General features: G+C 44.2%; 1 protein-coding gene across 2 annotated transcripts in view; it reads left to right on the top strand.

Moving 5' to 3' along the window:
- Positions 1 to 19,130, top strand: part of wdr95 (WD40 repeat domain 95) — a 74,609-nt gene that overhangs the window by 33,473 nt on the left and 22,006 nt on the right. For both annotated transcript variants that reach the window (XM_055636870.1, XM_055636869.1), the window contains 11 exons: positions 1,902 to 2,019; positions 4,643 to 4,712; positions 6,412 to 6,652; positions 9,369 to 9,474; positions 10,644 to 10,795; positions 12,604 to 12,706; positions 14,048 to 14,154; positions 14,282 to 14,361; positions 15,536 to 15,590; positions 17,539 to 17,584; positions 17,745 to 17,804. In XM_055636870.1, coding sequence (XP_055492845.1) covers positions 1,902 to 2,019; positions 4,643 to 4,712; positions 6,412 to 6,652; positions 9,369 to 9,474; positions 10,644 to 10,795; positions 12,604 to 12,706; positions 14,048 to 14,154; positions 14,282 to 14,361; positions 15,536 to 15,590; positions 17,539 to 17,584; positions 17,745 to 17,804 — 1,138 coding nt within the window. The remainder of the gene's footprint in view (positions 1 to 1,901; positions 2,020 to 4,642; positions 4,713 to 6,411; positions 6,653 to 9,368; positions 9,475 to 10,643; positions 10,796 to 12,603; positions 12,707 to 14,047; positions 14,155 to 14,281; positions 14,362 to 15,535; positions 15,591 to 17,538; positions 17,585 to 17,744; positions 17,805 to 19,130) is intronic.

Below are 19,130 nucleotides of genomic sequence, written 5' to 3'. Positions count from 1 at the left end.
TGAGGTTGTATTTGGAGAATTGTGTTCAGTTTTGCTCACCAGGAAGGCTGTCATTAAACTGGAAAGAGTGCAGAGAAGATTTATAGAGATGCTGCTGGGCCAGAGGTACAGGGAGAGGCTGGGACTATATTCCATGGAGCACAAGGGGCTGAGGGGTGATCTTATAGAGGTGTACAAAATCATGAAGGGAATAGATACCCAGATTATTTTTCCCAGGGTAGGGGAAAAGCTTTGTTTTGCATGCTATTATAAGAGATCAGATATACAATACTTAAATACAATCAAGTAAAACTCAAGTACAATCAGTAGAGCAAAGGGGAAGATACAGAGTGCAGAATATAGTTCTCAGCATTGTAGCGCATCAGCTCCACAAAGTCCAAAATCCACAATGGGGTAGAGATGAATCACACAGTACCTTAGCTTATGGAAGGACTGTTCAGAAACCCGATACCAGAGAGGAAGAAGCTGTTATTGACATTCAAGCATCTTTACAAACAAGACCTGATGCCACTTAATGGGTGATTGATGAGCAGTCTGGCCTCAGTGGCTCGAAGGGCCTATTTCTATGCTGTCTGCAGTTCCCTCTTAAACCCTGATACCACTTAATGGGTGATTGATGAGCAGTGGGTCGAAGGGCCTATTTCTATGCTGAACCAAATATTTTGCCCTTTATCCACTCTGTAATTGTGCTTATCATTCTTTACAGGCTTTATCTTGCACTAAATGTTATTCATGTTATTCCCTTTATCATGTATCTGTACATGGCTCGATTGTAATCATGTGTTCTTTTTCCACTGACTGGTTAGCACGCAACAAAAGCTTTTCACTGTACTTCGGTACACGTAACAATAAATTAAATTCAAACTAAACCAACAAGTTTAGTTTAAGAAGGAACTGCAGATGCTGGAGAATCGAAAGTACACAAAAAAAGCTGGAGAAACGCTGCTGCACCCGCTGAGTTTCTCCAGTTTTTTTTTGTGTACCAACAAGTTTAGTTATTGGATATGAAAACTTAATGATCATAGACCAAAAGAGGTTTACCAAAATGCTGCCTGGATTAGTGGGTATTAACTATAAGGAGAGGTTGGACTAACTTTTTTATTTTTGGGAATGTCAGAGGCTGAGGGAAGACCTGAGGGAAGTCATAGATAGTCTGACTCTCTCTCCCAGGGTGGCAATGTCAAAGATGAGGTGAGAAGGGCAAAGTTTAACGGAGTTTAACGGACATTATTTTGCACCGAGGAGAACGCATTGCCAGGGGTGGTGGTGGAGGCACGAATGATAGTGACATTTAAGAGGCTCTTGGATAGGCACGGAATGGAAGGATATGGATAATGACAGAGATTAACCTGGCATCATGTTTGGACAGATAATGTGGGCCGAAGGGCCTGTTTCAACACTGTGCTGTTCTGATGGTCTGAAGAAGAGTTTCGACACAAAACGTCACCTATTTCTTTTCTCCAGAGATGTTGCCTATTCCGCTGAGTTACTCCAGCATTTTGTTTCTATCTTCTGTACTGTTCTATGGTCTGTGAAAAGGCCAATTACATAATAGCAAGTTAGTGCCTTCATTTGCACCAACAGTTTTGTATCACCAAGTTTAAGTTTTGTTTATTGTCACGTGTATCGAGGTACAGTGAACAGCTTTTGTTGCGTGCTAACCAGTCAGTGGAAAGGTAAAACGTGATCACAATCGAGCCATCCACAGTGTACAGGTACATGAATAACTTTTAGTGCAAGGTAAAGTCCGATCATAGTCCAAGGGTCTCCAGTGAAGTAGATAGCAGTTCAGGACTGCTCTCTCATTGTCGGTAGGATGGTTCAGTTGCCTGGTAAGAGGTGATGGAGGGGGCGCTGTGCTGTGGGAGTAGATTTTAATTGGGGGTCTTTTTGTTTGACAGAACATGGAAGAAGTGTCCAAAGGTGGACAATATGCCCAGCATAAGCATCGAAAAAACTGCCCTGTCACCAAACGTGACCTACATTCGCTGGAAGGTGCATGAAGACTGGGTTACACAGGTAAGTCTGAAGAAGGGTCTCGACCCGGAACGTCGCCCATCCATAGATGCTGCCTCACCCGCTGAGTTACTCCAGCATTTTGTGTCTTACACAGGTAAGAGTCTGCCTGATATCTAACCACGCTGCCCCTATCCAAGATCACCCCTGAAATTTAGTTTAGTTTACAGACACAGCGTGAAAGGCCCTCTGGGCCTCCGATCTGCATCAACCAGCAATCACCCAGTACACTAGATCTATCCTACACACCAGAGAGAATTTACAGAAGCCAATTAACCTACAAAACGGCACGAACCCACGTGGTCACAAAAACCCACGCGGTCACAGGGAGATCGTTCAAACTCCATACAGACAGCACTCATAGTCGGGATCGAACCCTGGTCACTGACGCTGTAAGGCAGCAACTCTACCGTTGCACCACCATGCCGCCTCTAATTCTTTTGTTCTCCCCTTAAACGTTTGTAGTCTGGTTCTTGATTCACATACTCTGGGTAAAAGACTCTTCATTTTCCCTATCCATTCCCTCATGATTTTACATATTCGCGGCATGATGGCACAGCGTTAGAGTTGCTGCCTTACAGTGCCAGCGATCTGGCTTAGATCCTGACTACTGGTGCTGTCTTTATGGAGTTTATACCTTCTCCCTGTGACCGCGTGGGTTTTCACTGCGTGCTCCGGTTTCTTCCCACACTCCAAAAGACATATAGGTTTGTACGTTAATTGGCTTTGGTAAGGATTGTAAATTGTCCCTTGTGTGTAGTATAGTCTCAGTGTACAGGGATCGCTGGTCAGTGTGGACTCGGTTGGCCGAAGGGCCTGTTTCTGTGCTGTATTTCTAAACTAAACTAAGCCAAGGTAAATCTCTATAAGATCACCCCTCGGGTTTCTACACTCCAAGGAATAAAGTCCTTACCTGCCCAACCTTTCCTTATAGCTCAGGCCCTCGAGCCGTGGGTGAAAGCGTTGAATGTGGATGTATCTGTGCCCCAAGCAATATAACCCAATCTCATTCTATGGAGGTTGGGTGATTTGCATGGTCGGTCTGGTTCAGTTGCACCAAGATGACACGTGATTGAGTTGTATCTGGTTCGACAGTAGATATCAGATCAGGTTTAGGTATATTATTGTCGCATACATCCAGGTACAGTGAAAAACTTTGTTTTGCAATCAAACTATTATATATAACATACATAAATGCAAGTCAAACTCAAGCACAATAGATAAAGCAAAGAGGAAGATACAGAGTGTAGAATATAGTTCTGAGCATTGAAGTGTATCAGTTTCATGGACAAAGTCAAATGCCTGCAATGGAGTAGAGGTGAATTGGACAGTATTCTATCTTAGGGAAGGACAGTTCAGAAGCTGGATAACAGAGGAGAAGAAGCTGTTCCTGAGTTTGGTAGTGCGCGCTTTCAAGCTTCTGTATCTTCTGCCTGATGGGAACGGGGAGAAGGAGGATTGATCAGGGTGGGACAAGTCTTTGATTATGTTGGCTGCTTTTCTGAGGCAGCGTGAAGCGTGGATAGTGCCAACGGTGGGAAGTCTGGTCTGTTTGATATCGGGGGGGGTTTGAGTTTCTTTGGGGTTACTTGAGGGTTGAAGACTTTTCTATTTCTAAAGTACCTCAAAACAAATGAAAGAACTAACCCTACTAACACCCAAAGCGGAACAAAAGTTTGGTCCCAATGGACTGCTATCTGCTTATAGTGTTGAGGTACTCTTTAGGAAAGTATATAAAATGATGTGAAGCATAGATAGGGTAGACAGTCGGAATTTATTTGCCAGGGTGGTAAATAAGTTCTGACTGTCTACCCTATCTATGCCTCACATCATTTTATAAGGATAGTAAATAAGACAGTAAATAGGACAGTATTTATCAAATACTGTTCGGCAAAGCTTTAAGGCGAGAGGGGAAAGTTGAAATGAGATACAAGGAACTGCGGAAGCTGGTTTATATATTTTTTAAGAAGACACAAAGTGCTAGAGTAACTTAGTGAGTGAGGCAATATCTCTGGAGAACAAGGAACAAAATACAACGTGCCAGAGTAAAGTTGAAAGGAGGTGTGCAGGGCAAGTTTTTTTACAGAGAGGGTGGTGTGTTACTGGATCACGCTGCTGGGGTTGATGGTTGAGGCAGATACGACAGTGGCGTTTAAGGGACTTTTGGATCAGCACATGGATATGCTGGGAATGGAGGGATAAAGATTATGTGCAGGCAGGTAAGTGATAGTCCTGGTATTATGTTCGGCACGGACATTGTGGGTGGAAAGGCCTGTCCCACACTATACCTTTTTTATGTTCTACTAACATTTTCACCTTGTCCCCAGTTATTATTTAAGCTACTTATGAAAACTCAGTCATCCCTTTAAAAGATGTGGGTTGGTTTATGAAATCTCAAAAGTTGTTTGATTAATGATGTCAGCTTCATGCCAGAATTTAAAAAGATCGAATCATGAGAAATGAGTTTTTTTGCTAATATCAGTCATGCAGATGGAATGGGAGTCTCTGCATTGCCTAGTCCTCTCCATGAATTATGAGTCTATATCTGTTGCATTTACTTCACTTCACTTAGTCTTCTCCGCTTTTCTGCATTTTTATATTTCACCGAGCATCTTTTTTCTTGCAGCTGAAATATTATGACTCCATCACCTCAGTCATAACTGCTTCCAGTCACGAAGCCACAGCCTTGGTAATAGGTAAATGAATTTTTGAACCTAATATTTCTTTACTTTAGATTTTACTTGGACATACAAGCCCTGTGGAAACGAGCCCTTCGGCCCACCGACTCTGCGCCGACCAATGATCGCCCGGTACTCTAGCACAATCCTACACACTAGGGACAATTTACAGAAGCCAATTAACCCACAAACCTGTGCGTCTTTGGGATGTGGGAGGAAACCAGAGCACCCGGAGAAAATTCATGCAGTCACAGGGAGAACGTGCAAACTCCGCACAGACAGTACCCGAGGTCAGGATCAAACCAGGGTCTCTTACGTTGTAAAGCATCAACTCTACCACTGCGTCACTGTGCTGCCCTCTGTTTCTGTAGTGGTTTAGTTCACAGCTTTAACAGTAGGTATATCTCCTGCTCTGAGTAACATCAAACATGGCAAACACTTCCGAGCGTATTCTATTCTCGTAATCATGATTTTTCCGACACGATAACGGCATTTAAGAAGCTTACTGATAAGCACATGGGTATGCAGGGAATGGAGGGATATTGAAAAGGACAAAAAGTGCTGGACTAACTCAACAGGTCAGGCAGCATCTCGAGGGAACATGGAGAGGTGGTCTAGGACCAGAGAGCACAGCCTCAGAATAAAAGGACATACCTTTAGAATTGAGATAAGGAGGAATTTCTTCAGCCAATGGGTGGTGAATCTGTGGAATTAATTGCCACAGATAGCTGCGGAGGCCAAGTCATTGGGTATTTTTAAAGCAGAGTTTGACAGGTTCTTGATTAGTAAGGGCATCAAAGGTTATGGGGCAATGGCAGGAGAATGGGGTTGAGAGGAAAAAATAGATCAGCCATGATCTAATGTGGGGTAGACTCGATGGGCCGAATGGCCTAATTCTGCTCCTTTGTCTCTGGATCTGGATGTAGTACGCTGAAAAGCTCCAGGTAGAGCATCACTCAGTACTGGACAATGTTTACATTTAGCAAACCAATTAACCTACAAACCTGTGTTTAAGAAGGAACTGCAGATGCTGGAGAATCGAAGGTACACAAAAAAGCTGGAGAAACTCAGCGGGTGCAAAGGAAATAGGCAATTAACCTACAAAAGGGTTTCGGCCTGTAACATTCCTATTTCCTCCGGATGCTGAGCTGAGTTTCTCCAGTGAAACCCTGTACGTCTGGATCGGAGAAAACCCACACAGATCACGGAGAGAATGTACAAACTCCATACAGACAGCACCCATAGTTGGGATCGAACCCGGGTCTCTGGCGTTGCATTGTGTTGTAAGGCAGCATTGTATTATGATCTTATGCAGGGAATGGAAGAATGTGGATCATGGGCAGGCAGAAGAGATTGGCATCATGTTTGGCATGGATATCCTGGGCCAAATAGTCTGTCCCTGGGCTTTTTTTTAATTGAAAATTACAGCATGTGATCGGCCCTTCCGCCCACAGAGTCCATGTTGACCATCGATTACCCGTTTATACCAGTTCTATGTTACCAGGCTGGATTACAAATCAATTCCACTCTAGTTGTTTGTATACATATTCTGTTGTGTTGCTGCAAGTAAGAATTTCATTATTCTGTTTGGGACATTTGACAATAAAACACTCTTGACAAAATTGTGTAGCCTAAACCTGATTCTAAGACTTCAGATTTATTTTCTCCATGTTTTGTTGCCTCGCTCCCTTATCTTTCCTCTGTTGATCCACCGAAGGCTGTACCACTGGGACCACAAACCTGGAGAAACAGATGAAGGAGATGAGAGAATGCTGGAAAGAGGGGAAGACCACTAAATGTCATGGTCCTTGTGTTGCTCAGAAGAGGATGGAGTGTGACCAGTCTGTATTCTGTGTGCACAAAGGGGTGAAGACGTTTGACTTGTGCAAGAAGAAGAACTTGCTGGTTACAGGAGGCATGGACCGGATGGTGCGGATGTGGAACCCTTATGTTCCTGGGTAAGGCATTTCACTCGGTTACACGTGACAATAAACTAAACTAAACTAAGGCTGACATGAAATCTCCAACTAATATCTTGTTCTAGAGTTACTGAGAAACAGACCCTTTGGCCCAACATGTCCATGCCGTCCAAGATGCCCTATCTACATCAGTCCCATATCCGTCTAAACCTATCCTATCCATGCACCTGTCTAAAAGCATTTTAAATGTTGCTATAGTCCCTGCCTCAACTAACTCCTCTGGCAGCTTGTTTCATATAGTTATTCTTCTTCTCACTCCTTTTCGAGCTTGTAAAGAAAAAGTGCTGGACATTTAAATTTTGCTTTATGCTTTTCATTGCTTTGCAAATTATGCCTGGAATGTCCAATTGTTTGACTACTTCGATTTTGTTGTTGTTATTTATTCCTATTTATGTCTTTACTTGTTCGGAACAAATAAACAAATAAAATAAATAAATAATAAATAAAATATACCCTGTGTGAAAACGTTGTCCCTCAGGTTTCAATTAAATCTTTCCTTTCTCACCTTTAACCTATGTCCTCTGCTGCTTAATTTTACTTGAATTTAATTTTAGTTTAGTTTAGAGATGCAGCGATTAGCTGTACTCTAGTTCTATCCTGCACATTGGGGACCATTTACAAAAGCTAATTAACCTAAAAAACGCACGTCTATGGGATGTGGGAGGAAACTGGATCACCCGGAGGAAACCCACACGGTCACAGGGAGAACATGCAAACTCTACACAGACAGCACGTGTCGTCAGGATTGGACCCGGGTGTCAGGCGCTGTGAGACAGCAACTCCACCGCCCAATGATTGAATTATTTATCTGCTGCATTGTTTTGTTGTAGGAAGGCTCAATATAGGACGCAGGACTTGTATCGTGGATTGTCAGATTGAATCAGGAGAGACTATGAGAGATATAGGAACGTTGAATTACTCCTGAAAGACTGCACACTAACACTATCCGACACACACTGGGGACAATTTACAATTTTACCAAGCCAATTAGCCTACAAACCTGTATACCTTTGGAGTGTGGGAGGAAACCAGAGATCCCGGAGAAAACTCAAGCAGGTCATGGGGAGAAAGAAAACTCTGTACAGACAGCACCCGTAGTCCTCCTTTGTTATCCCCCCCCCCCCCCCCCCCCCCCCCCCCCCCCCCCCCCCCCCATGGCGTTCCCCCACCCCGGGTCCACCTTTGTGCCCGGCGGCGTGTCCTCCGGCTCCCACGTGGCCCGTCCTCGACTGCAGGTGCCCTTAACGATCGCTGATCCCGACTGGCGCCCTCATCGACCGCCGCACTGCTGACTGTGGGTCGACCCGTGAGGCTCCATCGACCCAGGTATAGGCTCCACCGAGCCGCGAGGTTCCACCACTGAGCTTTTCTGCGGCCCCCTGGGAGGCGTCTGCTGCGGTGGCCTGCTGGGAGTTGTGTGATCGGTATACCGTCAGTTGACCCGTTACAAGTATCATAACGATTCTGAAGAAGAGTCCGACTCGAACTTGCCATGGAGGGAGTACAGAGAAGGTTCACCAGACTGATTCCTGGGATGTCAGGACTTTCATATGAAGAAAGACTGGATAGACGCGGCTTGTACTCGCTAGAATTGAGAAGATTGAGGGGGGATCTTATAGAAACTTACAAAATTCTTAAGGGGTTGGACAGGCTAGATGCAGGAAGATTGTTCCCAATGTTGGGGAAGTCCAGAACAAGGGGTCACAGTTTAAGGATAAAGGTGAAATCTTTTAGGACTGAGAAGAGAAAAACATTTTTTACACAGAGAGTGGTGAATCTCTGGAATTCTCTGCCACAGAATGTAGTTGAGGCCAGTTCATTAGCTATATTTAAGAGGGAGTTAGACGTGGCACTTGTGGCTAAAGGGATCAGGGGGTATGGAGAGAAGGCAGATACAGGATACTGAGTTGGATGATCAGCCATGATCACATTGAATGGCAGTGCAGGCTCGAAGGGCCGAATGGCCTACTCCTGCATCTATTTTCTATGTTTCTATGTTTCTATGAACTGTCACCTATGCATGTTCTCCAGATCTGCAACCTTTTCATTGTACCTCAGTACACATGACAATAATAACAAGTGAAACTAAACTAATGTAATTGGTCTGGGCATGGGTACAATTGATTCTATCACTGTAATATTTCAGATTTAGATTCGGATTCAAAGTTTATTGTCATTGTGCAGTGTACAGTACAGAGACAACAAAATGCAGTTAGCATCTCCCTAGAAGAGCGACATAGAATATGAGCAATAAATAAATATTTTTATTACTTTAGATAAGGGATACAGCGGGAAAACAGGCCCTTTGGCGCACCAAGTCTGGCCCAACCAGCGATCACCCCATACACTAAAATATCCTGCACACTAGGGACAATTTCAATTTTTTTTACCGAAGCCAATTAACCTCCAAACCTATACATCTTTAGTGTGGGAAGAAGCTGAAGCAACCAGCGAAAACCCACGCGGTCACAGGGGGAACGTGCAAACTCCATACAGACAACACCCAAGGTCAGGATCGAACCCAGATCTCTGGCCCTGTCAGGCAACAGCTTTACCGCTGCTTCACCCCACCACCCACTGTGCTGCGCCCTGCTGAGTTACTCCAGCACTTTGTTTCCTTTTGCATATTGAAATAAAGGGCTGCATTTATCATATTGTGTGCTCAGTGCCTCTTATCTTATTTGTTGGTTTACAGGAAAGCTACCGGTTCTTTGAGAGGTCACTGTGCCCCGATCTGCTTTCTTTCCATTTCCACCGATGAAAATAAACTTTTCTCTGTCTCCACTGACAACACTGTAAAGGTTTGTAAAATCTAGACACTAAAATTAAAACTAAACTAGCCATCTCCTGCAACATGTGTCGCATATAAGGAGAGGTTGGACAAACTTGGATTGTTTTCTCTGGAACATCAGAAGGGAGACCTAATAGGTTTATAAAATTATAAGTGGCATAGATACGGTAGATAGTCAGAACCTTTTCCCCAGATTTAGAGGGATATGGGACAAATACAGGCAAATGTAGATGGGGCACCTTGGTAGGCATGGACATGTTGGGCCGAATAGCCTGTTTCCATGCTGTATGACTGTGACTCTATAATGCACACAAATAACTATAATTTCCAGAATTTTTGCCATGTGTGGTTGAAGATCCACTGGGTCAAACTGGCCACCGACATTGAACCCATTTTACATATGATACACATTTTACACATGTTCACTTGCACCTCCTCCAACCTCATCTACTGTATCTCCTGTTCCAGGTGTGGACTCCTATATATTGGCAAGACCAAGCGCAGGCTCGGCGATCGTTTTGCTGAACACCTTCGCTCAGTCCACCTAAACTTACCTGATCTCTCGGTTGCTAAACACTTTAGTTCCCCCTCCCATTCCCACACTGAACTTTCTATCCTGGGCTGCCTCCATTGTCTGTGAGGCTAAGCCCAAATTGGAGGAACAGCGGCTTGCACTCCAGCGGTATGGACATTGACTTCTGTAACTTCAAGTTACCCTTGCTTTTCCTCTCTCTCTCTCTCTCTCTCTCCATCCTTCCCCCTTCCCAGTTCTCTGACCAGCCCAACTGTCTCTGAGTACAGTTTATCTCTGTTTGCTTTGGTGTTGCCTTCTCCCAGCTAACAATGATCTATTCTACATTTTCTACCCCACAGATAGAAATATGCCACAACCTCAGAATAAAAGGACGTACCTTTAGAAAGGAGATAAGGAATTTCTTTAGTCAGACGGTGATGAATCTGAAATTCATTGCCACATTCAGGCCAAGGCAATAGATATTTTTAAGGCGGAGATTGACAGGTTCTTGATTAGTACGGGTGGCAAAGGTTATGGGGAGAAGGCAGGAGAATGGGGTTGAGAGGGAAAGATCGATCAGCCATGATTGAATGGCGTAACTCTGCTCCTAGAATATATGAACATGAATTCCATGTCATAAAAATACTCAATTTATTTGTTCCTAGATCTGGGATACTGAGGATCAATATTGCCTGTACACAGCTAACCAGCAAGTCAGTGGAATTAAAGGAGATATATCCACAAGCCTCTACATTCCAGCGATCAAAGCACTCTGCATTGCTGCAGACTCCATCGCCCTGCTGCACCTCAAGATACAGTAAGCATATCTACCACAACTCTTGCAGATCAGTCCCTGAAATTTAGCTTAGCTTAGAGATACAGACAATAGGTGCAGGAGCAGGCCATTCGGCCCTTCGAGCCAGCACCGCCATTCAATATCATGGCTGATCATCCCCGATCAGTACCCTGTTCCTGCCTTCTCCCCATATCCACTGACTCTGCTATCTTTAAGAGCTCTATCTAGCTCTGTCTTGAAAGAATCCAGAGAACAAGCCTCCGCCACCCTCTGAGGCAGAGAATTCCACAGACTCACAACTCTCTACTGTGTACTTGGACCCCAGATCCAAGATACAGCGTGGAAACAAGCCTTTTAGCCCACCGAGTCCGCTCCAACCAGCGATCCCCCCTCCATACACTAGTTATATCCTACAATCTAGGGACAATGTACAATTCTACATAAACCAATTAATCTACAAACCCACATGTCTTTGGAGTGTGGGGGGAAACCGGAGTACCCAGAGAAAACCCATGTGGTCACAGGGAGACAGTGTAAATTCTGTACAGACTGGATCCATAGTCAGGATCGATCCTGGGTCTCTGGAGCTGTAATGCAGCAACTCTTCAGCTGCGCCGCCCCCGTTACAAAAACATCTCACAGCGTTACTAATTTCCTTTTGAAGAATACTAGGGTTGCACAGTGGTGCAGTGGTAGAGTTGCTGTCTTGAATGCCAGAGACCTTTATAATATTTTGGTGTTCTAAGCTGCCCCTCCACTGACAACATTTTACCTTTGGACTGCAAATGATCAGAGTTGAACATTCTGAGATGTAATGTTTAGTTCAGTTTGTGATTTTCATTTGTACCAAGGTACAGTGAAAAGCTTTTTGCTGGCAATCTATCCTACCAGTGAAAATACTATATATGATTACAGTAAAGGATAAAGGAAATCGTGTTTAGTGCAAGATAAAGTCCAGTAAAGTCAGATTAAAGATAGTTTGAAGGACTCCAATGGAGTAGATAGGAGGTCGGGTCCGCTCTCTGTTGTTAATAGGATGGTTCAGTTGCCTGAAAACAGCTGGGACGAAACTGTCCCTCATTCTGGAGGAATGCATTTTCACTCTTCTGTACCTCTTGCCTGATGGGAGAGGGGAGAAGAATGAATGACCAGGGTGAGACTTGTACTTGATTATGTTGGTGGCTTTGCCGAGGCAGTGTGAAGTGTAGATGGAGTCAAAGGAAGGGAGTAGGAAGGAACTGCAGATGCTGGTTTCAACCAAAGATAGACATAAAATGCTGGTGTAACTCAGCGGGACAGGCAGCATCTCTGGAGAGATGGAATGGCATGCCCCGCTGAGTTACTCCAGCATTTTGTGTCTATCAATGGAAGGAACGTTGGTCTTGTACTCAGAAAAAATGTTAGAAATCTACTTTCCTGCACCCAATGTACAGAGGGATCTGGGGTCCAAGCACACAGCTCCATGAAAGTAGATAGAGAGGTAAAGAAGGCATATGGTATGCTTGCCTTCATTGCTAGGGGCATTGAATATGAATTCGGAAATCGTAATGCAGCTTTTTAGGACTTTGGTTAGACTGCATTCGGCGTATTAGATGTGGAATTTCTCCAGCATTTTTGTGTACCTTCGATCTTCCAGCATCTGCAGTTCCTTCTTGAACTCTTAAGTTCCTTGTTTCTTCCACTTGGACCTTCCAAGGATATAAAAAGATCTTGCTCCCTTTCAGGTGGCAGGAATCACGAGTGCATTTAGTAGCTCAAGTGCCTGTACTGACCAGAATCTCGTTATGGTGACTGGACTTGAGTCTGTTTCTTTTCTCCACTGTCTACAGACCTCAGCCTCAGCCGCACCACGTTATCTCCCACAAAGAGCCGGCCCTTTGCTGCGTTTATTGCAGGGAGTTTCGACAGGTCATCAGCTGTTCAGAAGGATCGGTAAGTACATGGGCCTACAAACATATAAGTGAGAAGTATTGAGAGAGTCAAAAGATGCAAGTTCCTGGGCGTGCATACCTCTGAACATCTGTCCTGGATCCAGCACATGGGTCACAAAGAAAACCCAACAACGCCTCTACTTCCTGAGAAGATTGAGGATATTCATCGGCATGTCAGCGAATATTCTCTTGAACTTCTACAAGTGTACGGTGGAGAGCATATTGACTGGTTACATCACAGCCTGGTTTGGTAACTCAAACGCTCAGGAATGAAGTAACATAACATCCCAACGTCTATAATCGGGACCCTGACTGGCAGAGAAATACTATTATTAATAAAGTTAAACTTAGAGTTTTGGAAAATTTAAGAAATGGAACAGAATGCCAAAAGCCTACAACTTGTCTTGAGAAGTACAATGGTGGATCTGCTAGCTTAATTAAAATATGCAATGATTTAAATAACGGACAGTCGCACCTTTATCCCACGGTGGAAATGTCAAAGACTAGAGGCCATAGCTTGGAAAGCGCTGCCAGGGGTGGAGGCGGAGGCAGATATGATTGTGGCATTTAAGAGGCTTTTAAGTGCCTCTTGGACATGCAGGGAATAGAGGGATGCAGATCAAATAGGCAGATTGATATGCAGGGAATAGAGGGATATGAGATCAGTTTAACTGGGCATCATGTCCGGCACAAACATTGTGGGCCATAGGGCCTGTTCCTGTGCTGTACTGATCTATGTTTTCTGCTCCATGATATGCTGGGAATGGAGGGATATGGACCATGGGTAAATATAGCACAGCATTAGAGTTGCTGCCATACAACACCAGAGATCTGGGTTCGATCCTGACTGTGGGTGCTGTCTGTACAGAGTTTGTACGTTCTCCCAGTGACTGTGTGGGTTTTCTCTGGGTGTTTTAGTTTCCTCCCACGTTCCAAAGAGGTACCGGTTTCTGTAAAATTGCCCCTAATGTGTAGTCTACCGGTGATCATTGGTCGGTGTGGGCTGAAGGGCCTGTCTCCATGCTGTTCTCTATAGACCACAACTAAATTACAACTAGAGTCATACAGCATGGAACAATAGAGTCATATGCCCCTCAGGCCAACATGTCCACACCGATCAACATGTCCCTTCTACACTGTTCTCACCTGCCTGGACTACAACTGGACTAAAGTGAAACTAAAACGGAACTAAAATGATGATAAAATAAAGCTACATTAATCGTGCAGGCAGAGAAGATTTGTTTAGCTTGGCATTGTGTATGGCACAGACATTGTGGGCCAAATGGCCTGTTCCTGTGCTGTACTGTCCTATGTTCTATGTTCTATTTGTGTTTCCATGCAGGTGATCAAAGTCTGGGACCTGGACACAGGGAACCTTGCGTTTGAGTTTAGTGGAGCCCACGGTGGTGCTGCCATTTGTTGCATGACCTTTGATGACAGTGGGAGAAGGTGAGTTTAGTTTAGCTTGGTTTATTATTGTCACGTGTATCGAGGTACATTTAAAGGCTTTTTCCACCATGTGGAATTGTGTTACCTGTTGATTCCTCTGATACCTGTAACCTGTTTTACACCGTAGATTGATCACAGGAGGAAGAGATGGATGTGTGAAGATTTGGAATCATAATAATGGCCACTGCTTGAAAATATTGAAAAAAGGTAAAAACCGTTATTTCAATCCTTGATACAAAATGTTTGTTTACAATGGATCGAGTTTGTACAGTAATGTAGGCAGAAAATATACAATTTATCAAGGAGATGGTTACGTTAACTGGCAGTGAATATCAATCCCTTACTAAGGCTTCATTTTCTAAGGACACAAAGTGCTGGAGTAATTCAACGGATCAGGCAGCATCTCTGGAGAACGTGGATTGGTGATGTTTCGGGTCGGGTCCCTTCTTCAGATCTTACGCCCCAATCTAATTGAGTTCCGGGCCCATGATGTAGAACAGAGTTCCTCCAGAACTGTATTCTACTCGGGATTCCAGCATCTGTAGTTTCTTGTGTCGCTGTAAGCTGCATAGAACTTTATTAAGGATATGAATAAAAATGTGAACAGAGTGTACGATCCTTCAAAAATAAACTAAATTCCAACATACAATCACTCACCACCACAAGACTTCACTTGAACATAACTTTCTGTGAGGTATTGGCCAAACGATTTTATTTTAGGCATATTTATTGGTATTGGCTTGTTATCGTCACACATATTGAGATACAAGAGGTAGTGCAAAGTGAAAAACACCAGTGCTGAAGATAGTCTTATGGCATTATAGTGTTCTAGTGATAGAGAAGAAGTCCAATGTCCGCAATGAAGTAGTGGAATATTGGGACTACAGCCAAGCTTACAAGAGAACACAGGCACAGCACAGAGTTGCTGCCTTACAGCGCCAGAGACCCAGGTTCGATCCTGCACGGAGTATTACGTTTTCCCTGTGACCACATGGGTTTTTTCCGGATTCTCCAGTTTCCTCTCACACTCCAAAAACATGCAGGTTAAGTAGGTTAATTGGCTTTGTAAATTGTCATTGTAAAATGTCCCTAGTGTGTGGAATAGTGCTGGTAAACGGGGTGATTGCTAGTCGGCCCAGGCTTGGTGGGTCAAAAGGCGTGTTTCCACACTGTATCTCTAAAGTCTAATGACGTTCAATAGACTGATATGAAGCTAATATAATGTATTAGCAAATGTGAACTTTATTGGAATGCAACTAAACTCAGTGATGCTTTACTGAACTCTGCACATATTAAAATGATATTGACATGGATATTACAAAATTAAGGCAAAAAGTGTATTTTTTGTTAGATAATCAAGTTTGAATTGTTTTTGTTGCAGAGGGCCGAAGTGATGAAATCTGTGACTGTACCTATGTGGAGATGCATAAAAATAAGTAAGCACCACATCTTAGATATTGCCCTTATTTACCCTCACCTCGGTGTCTTTCCATCCATCTCTAAAAGCACTCTCCTCATTGGCACAAGAGGCTGTCCATCTTAAGTGTTAGCCTTTCACTGGATTACTTAATGGTTTGCCCTCATTTGGCCAGATGGGGGAAGGATGAGAAGACAACTGCTTTAAGATTTCCTCTTATACAGGGTCAATGATTCAACCTGACACCATCATTCAAAGGCACAGTCTCCAATGCAAGTGGGGGGGCCGCGCTAAGAACAAAGGGGGGACCCACCGGGGGGGGGGGGGGGCCCGAGAGTGAAGGGGGACCCGGGAGAATGAAAAGGGGACTGGGGGAGGGGGATAGATGCGCCGAGAACGAAGCGGCCGCCAAGATCAGAGGGGGTACCCGGCGGGCTGCCGCCGAGAACTAAGGGGGACCCGGGGGGGGGGGGGGGGGTGGGGTGGCCGCGGTAAGAACAAAGGGGGGGACCCAGTGGGGGGGGGGGGGGGGGGGGGGGTCGCCTGCTGCCACATGCAGTGACAGACCTGGTTCACCACTGTGAGCAGAAGATAAGACTGTTCGGTGAACCCTCTTGTAGCTTTGTCGGCACCAGACATCTGGCGATTCTTGTGTACTGCCTAGGTGAGGTCTGCTGTATGATGTTACCGGGTTGTCTGCAAACACAAAGTCTTTCACTGTGCCTAAGCACATGTGACAAGAAAGTATCCTTGAATCAGTGAAGTATATCCCTAAGATAGACACAAAAAGCTGGAGTAACGACAGGGAGAAGAAATGGGTGAAGTTTCGTGTTGAGACCCTTCAGACTCGTTAGGGATAAGGGAAATGAGAGATAGATGCTGCCTCACCCGCTGAGTTTCTCCAACATTTTTGTCTACCTCCGAGAGATATAGACGGTGATTTGGAGAAATAAAGAACAATGAATGAAAGATATGCAAAAAAGTAACGATGATAAAGGAAACAAGCCATTGTAAGCTGTTTGTAGGGTGAAAATGAGAAGCTAGTGCGACTTAGATGGGGGAGGGATAGATGTGTACAGCAATTTGTTCTTCCCACGCACAATTAAAGCATGGAATAATCTCCACCCAACTATAGTTACCCAACCAGATGCAACTAAATTTAAAGTAGCTCTTCCCAATAACCCTTTCTGGCTTAATCCCTCCCTTCACCACCTCCAGTTTAAATTCCATTTGGAATATTTTGGAGAAAGAAACTAAGAACCAAGGATAAAGAGAGGGGGAATGCTGGGGCTACCTGAAGTGAGAGAAATGAATATTCATACCACTGGGCCGTAAGCTGCCCAAGTGAGGTATGAGATGCTTTTCCTCCAATTTGCTTTTAGCCTCACTCTGACAATGGAGGAGACCTTGGACAGAAAGGTCTGTGTAGGAATGGAAAGGAGAATTAAAGTGTCCAGCAACTGGAAGATCAGGTTGGTTCAGGCGGGCTAAGCGAAGGCGTTCCGCAAAACTGTGCCGCCCAGTCTGTGTTTGGTCTCATCGGTGTATAAGAGTCCACATCTTGATGTGATGAGGTTGGAGGAGGTGCAAGTGAACCTCTGCCTAACCTGAAAGGATTGTTGGGGTCCCTGGACAGAGTCAAGGGAGGAGGTTGAGGGACAGGTGTTGCATCTTCAGCGGGTGGATGGGAAGGTACCTGGGGAGGGGGTGGTTTGGAACCCGTTGGAGGAGGTGGAAATTTTGGAGGATTGTGTGCTGAATGCGATGGCTGATGGGATGGAAGGCCTCATCTATTATGCAAGAGGGGAACCCACATTCCCAAAAGAATGAGGACATCTCGGATGTTCTAGTGTGGAACACCTCATCTTGGACACGGAGTAGACGGAGGAATTGGGAGTAGGGGACAGAGTTTTGCAGGAAGCTGGGTGTTCTGAATATGTTCTCATATGTTCTGAATTTCTTTCTAGTTATATCCTTGCTGTTGGGTGGGATAGAAGAATAAACATATACTGTGTAAGTATTGATATGTAAGTTCTTGTGGACGTTTGTATGTGTATATGTACCTATTGGTTCAAGAGAGCTCATCATGTTTGTGCCATATTTGTACTTGTAAAGACATTATTTGTAAACCAAACTGGGTGAATGATTATTCTTTCTTTCTCATGTGGCCCAGGACTCATCTGACCACCTCCATCATGTACTGCCTCCTCAACCACACTGGCCCGATGATCTGGTAAACACACAACTTGGTTTGCAAAGAGCTGCAATGTTCATGGATTGCAGTGGTCTGCACACAGACATCACTGTTCTCATTCATGCTTTTACAAAGGTCTTCAAAGGGATCTGAGCATGTGTGTGCTTGTGTACGTACGAGTGTGTGTATGCGCGTGCAAGTGTGTGGCTGCGAGTCTGTGCATGCGAGCGTGTGTGCATGAGTCTAAGTGCTGTGTGAGTGTGTATGTGAGCGTGCATGTCAAGTCAAGTCAATTTTATTTCTATAGCACATTTAGAAACAACTCTCGTTGACCAAAGTGCTTTACATCAGTGCAGGTACTAACGTGCTACATACAATGGTACACAGATCAACAATACATACATAAATACATACATACAGCGCTCCCTCAGAGGACCTCAAGAAATGTATGTGTGTGTGAGTCAGAGCGCATGCACGCCTCCACTGGCCATCTTCCATGTGTACAGTATGATGATCTAAGATATACAGTAGACAAAATAAAGACACAAAGTGCTGAAGTAACTCAGTGGGCCCGGCTGCATCTTTGGAGAACATGGATAGGTGACAATGGATGGATATGAGAACATAGAACAGTACAGCACAGGAACAGGCCATTTGGCCCACAATGTCTGTGCTGAACATGATGCCGATTTAAACAATACATGGGATCCATATCCCTCCATTCTTTGCATATTTATGTGCCTATCAAAAGCATCTGAAATACCACTATCATATCTGTTTCAGGTCTGTTTCGGGACCCTTCTATTCTATTCTGCTAAGCTAATAAAAGAATAAAAGAACAAATATTATGAATACAGGAACATAATTTATGTGAATGTGCATATTCCTACATTAATTGTAAAAATAGAGACAAAGTGCTGGAGTAACTCAGTGGGTCAGGCAGCATCTCTGGGGAGCATGGACAGATGACATTTCAGGTTTGGACCCTTCTTCAGACTGATTGTGGTGGGTAGGGTAGTAAGCCCACCCCTCCTCTTCCTCCCTTCTCTATCTCCCCACCCCACCACAATCAGTCTGAAAAAAATCCCGACCTGAAATGTCACCTATCCCTGTTCTACATAGGTGCTGCCTGACCAGCTGAGTTACTCCAGCATTGTTGTGCTTTTTTTTGTAAACCAGCATCTGCAGTTCCTTGTATCTCCACATAAAAACACTGCCATTGTTACAGCTTTTTAAATTGTAGTGCAAAAGATGCATTCACATTATAACACAAAAATGGGGCATAATAATTATTGAATACTCAACATTGTATAGTTTAACATGGGATACAAGTATAGTATATACGGGTAAGTATACAATAAATTA

This window comes from Leucoraja erinacea, chromosome 6 (assembly GCF_028641065.1).
Source record: "Leucoraja erinacea ecotype New England chromosome 6, Leri_hhj_1, whole genome shotgun sequence".
Taxonomy (NCBI): domain Eukaryota; kingdom Metazoa; phylum Chordata; class Chondrichthyes; order Rajiformes; family Rajidae; genus Leucoraja; species Leucoraja erinaceus.
This window is presented reverse-complemented; position numbering and strand designations above follow the sequence as displayed.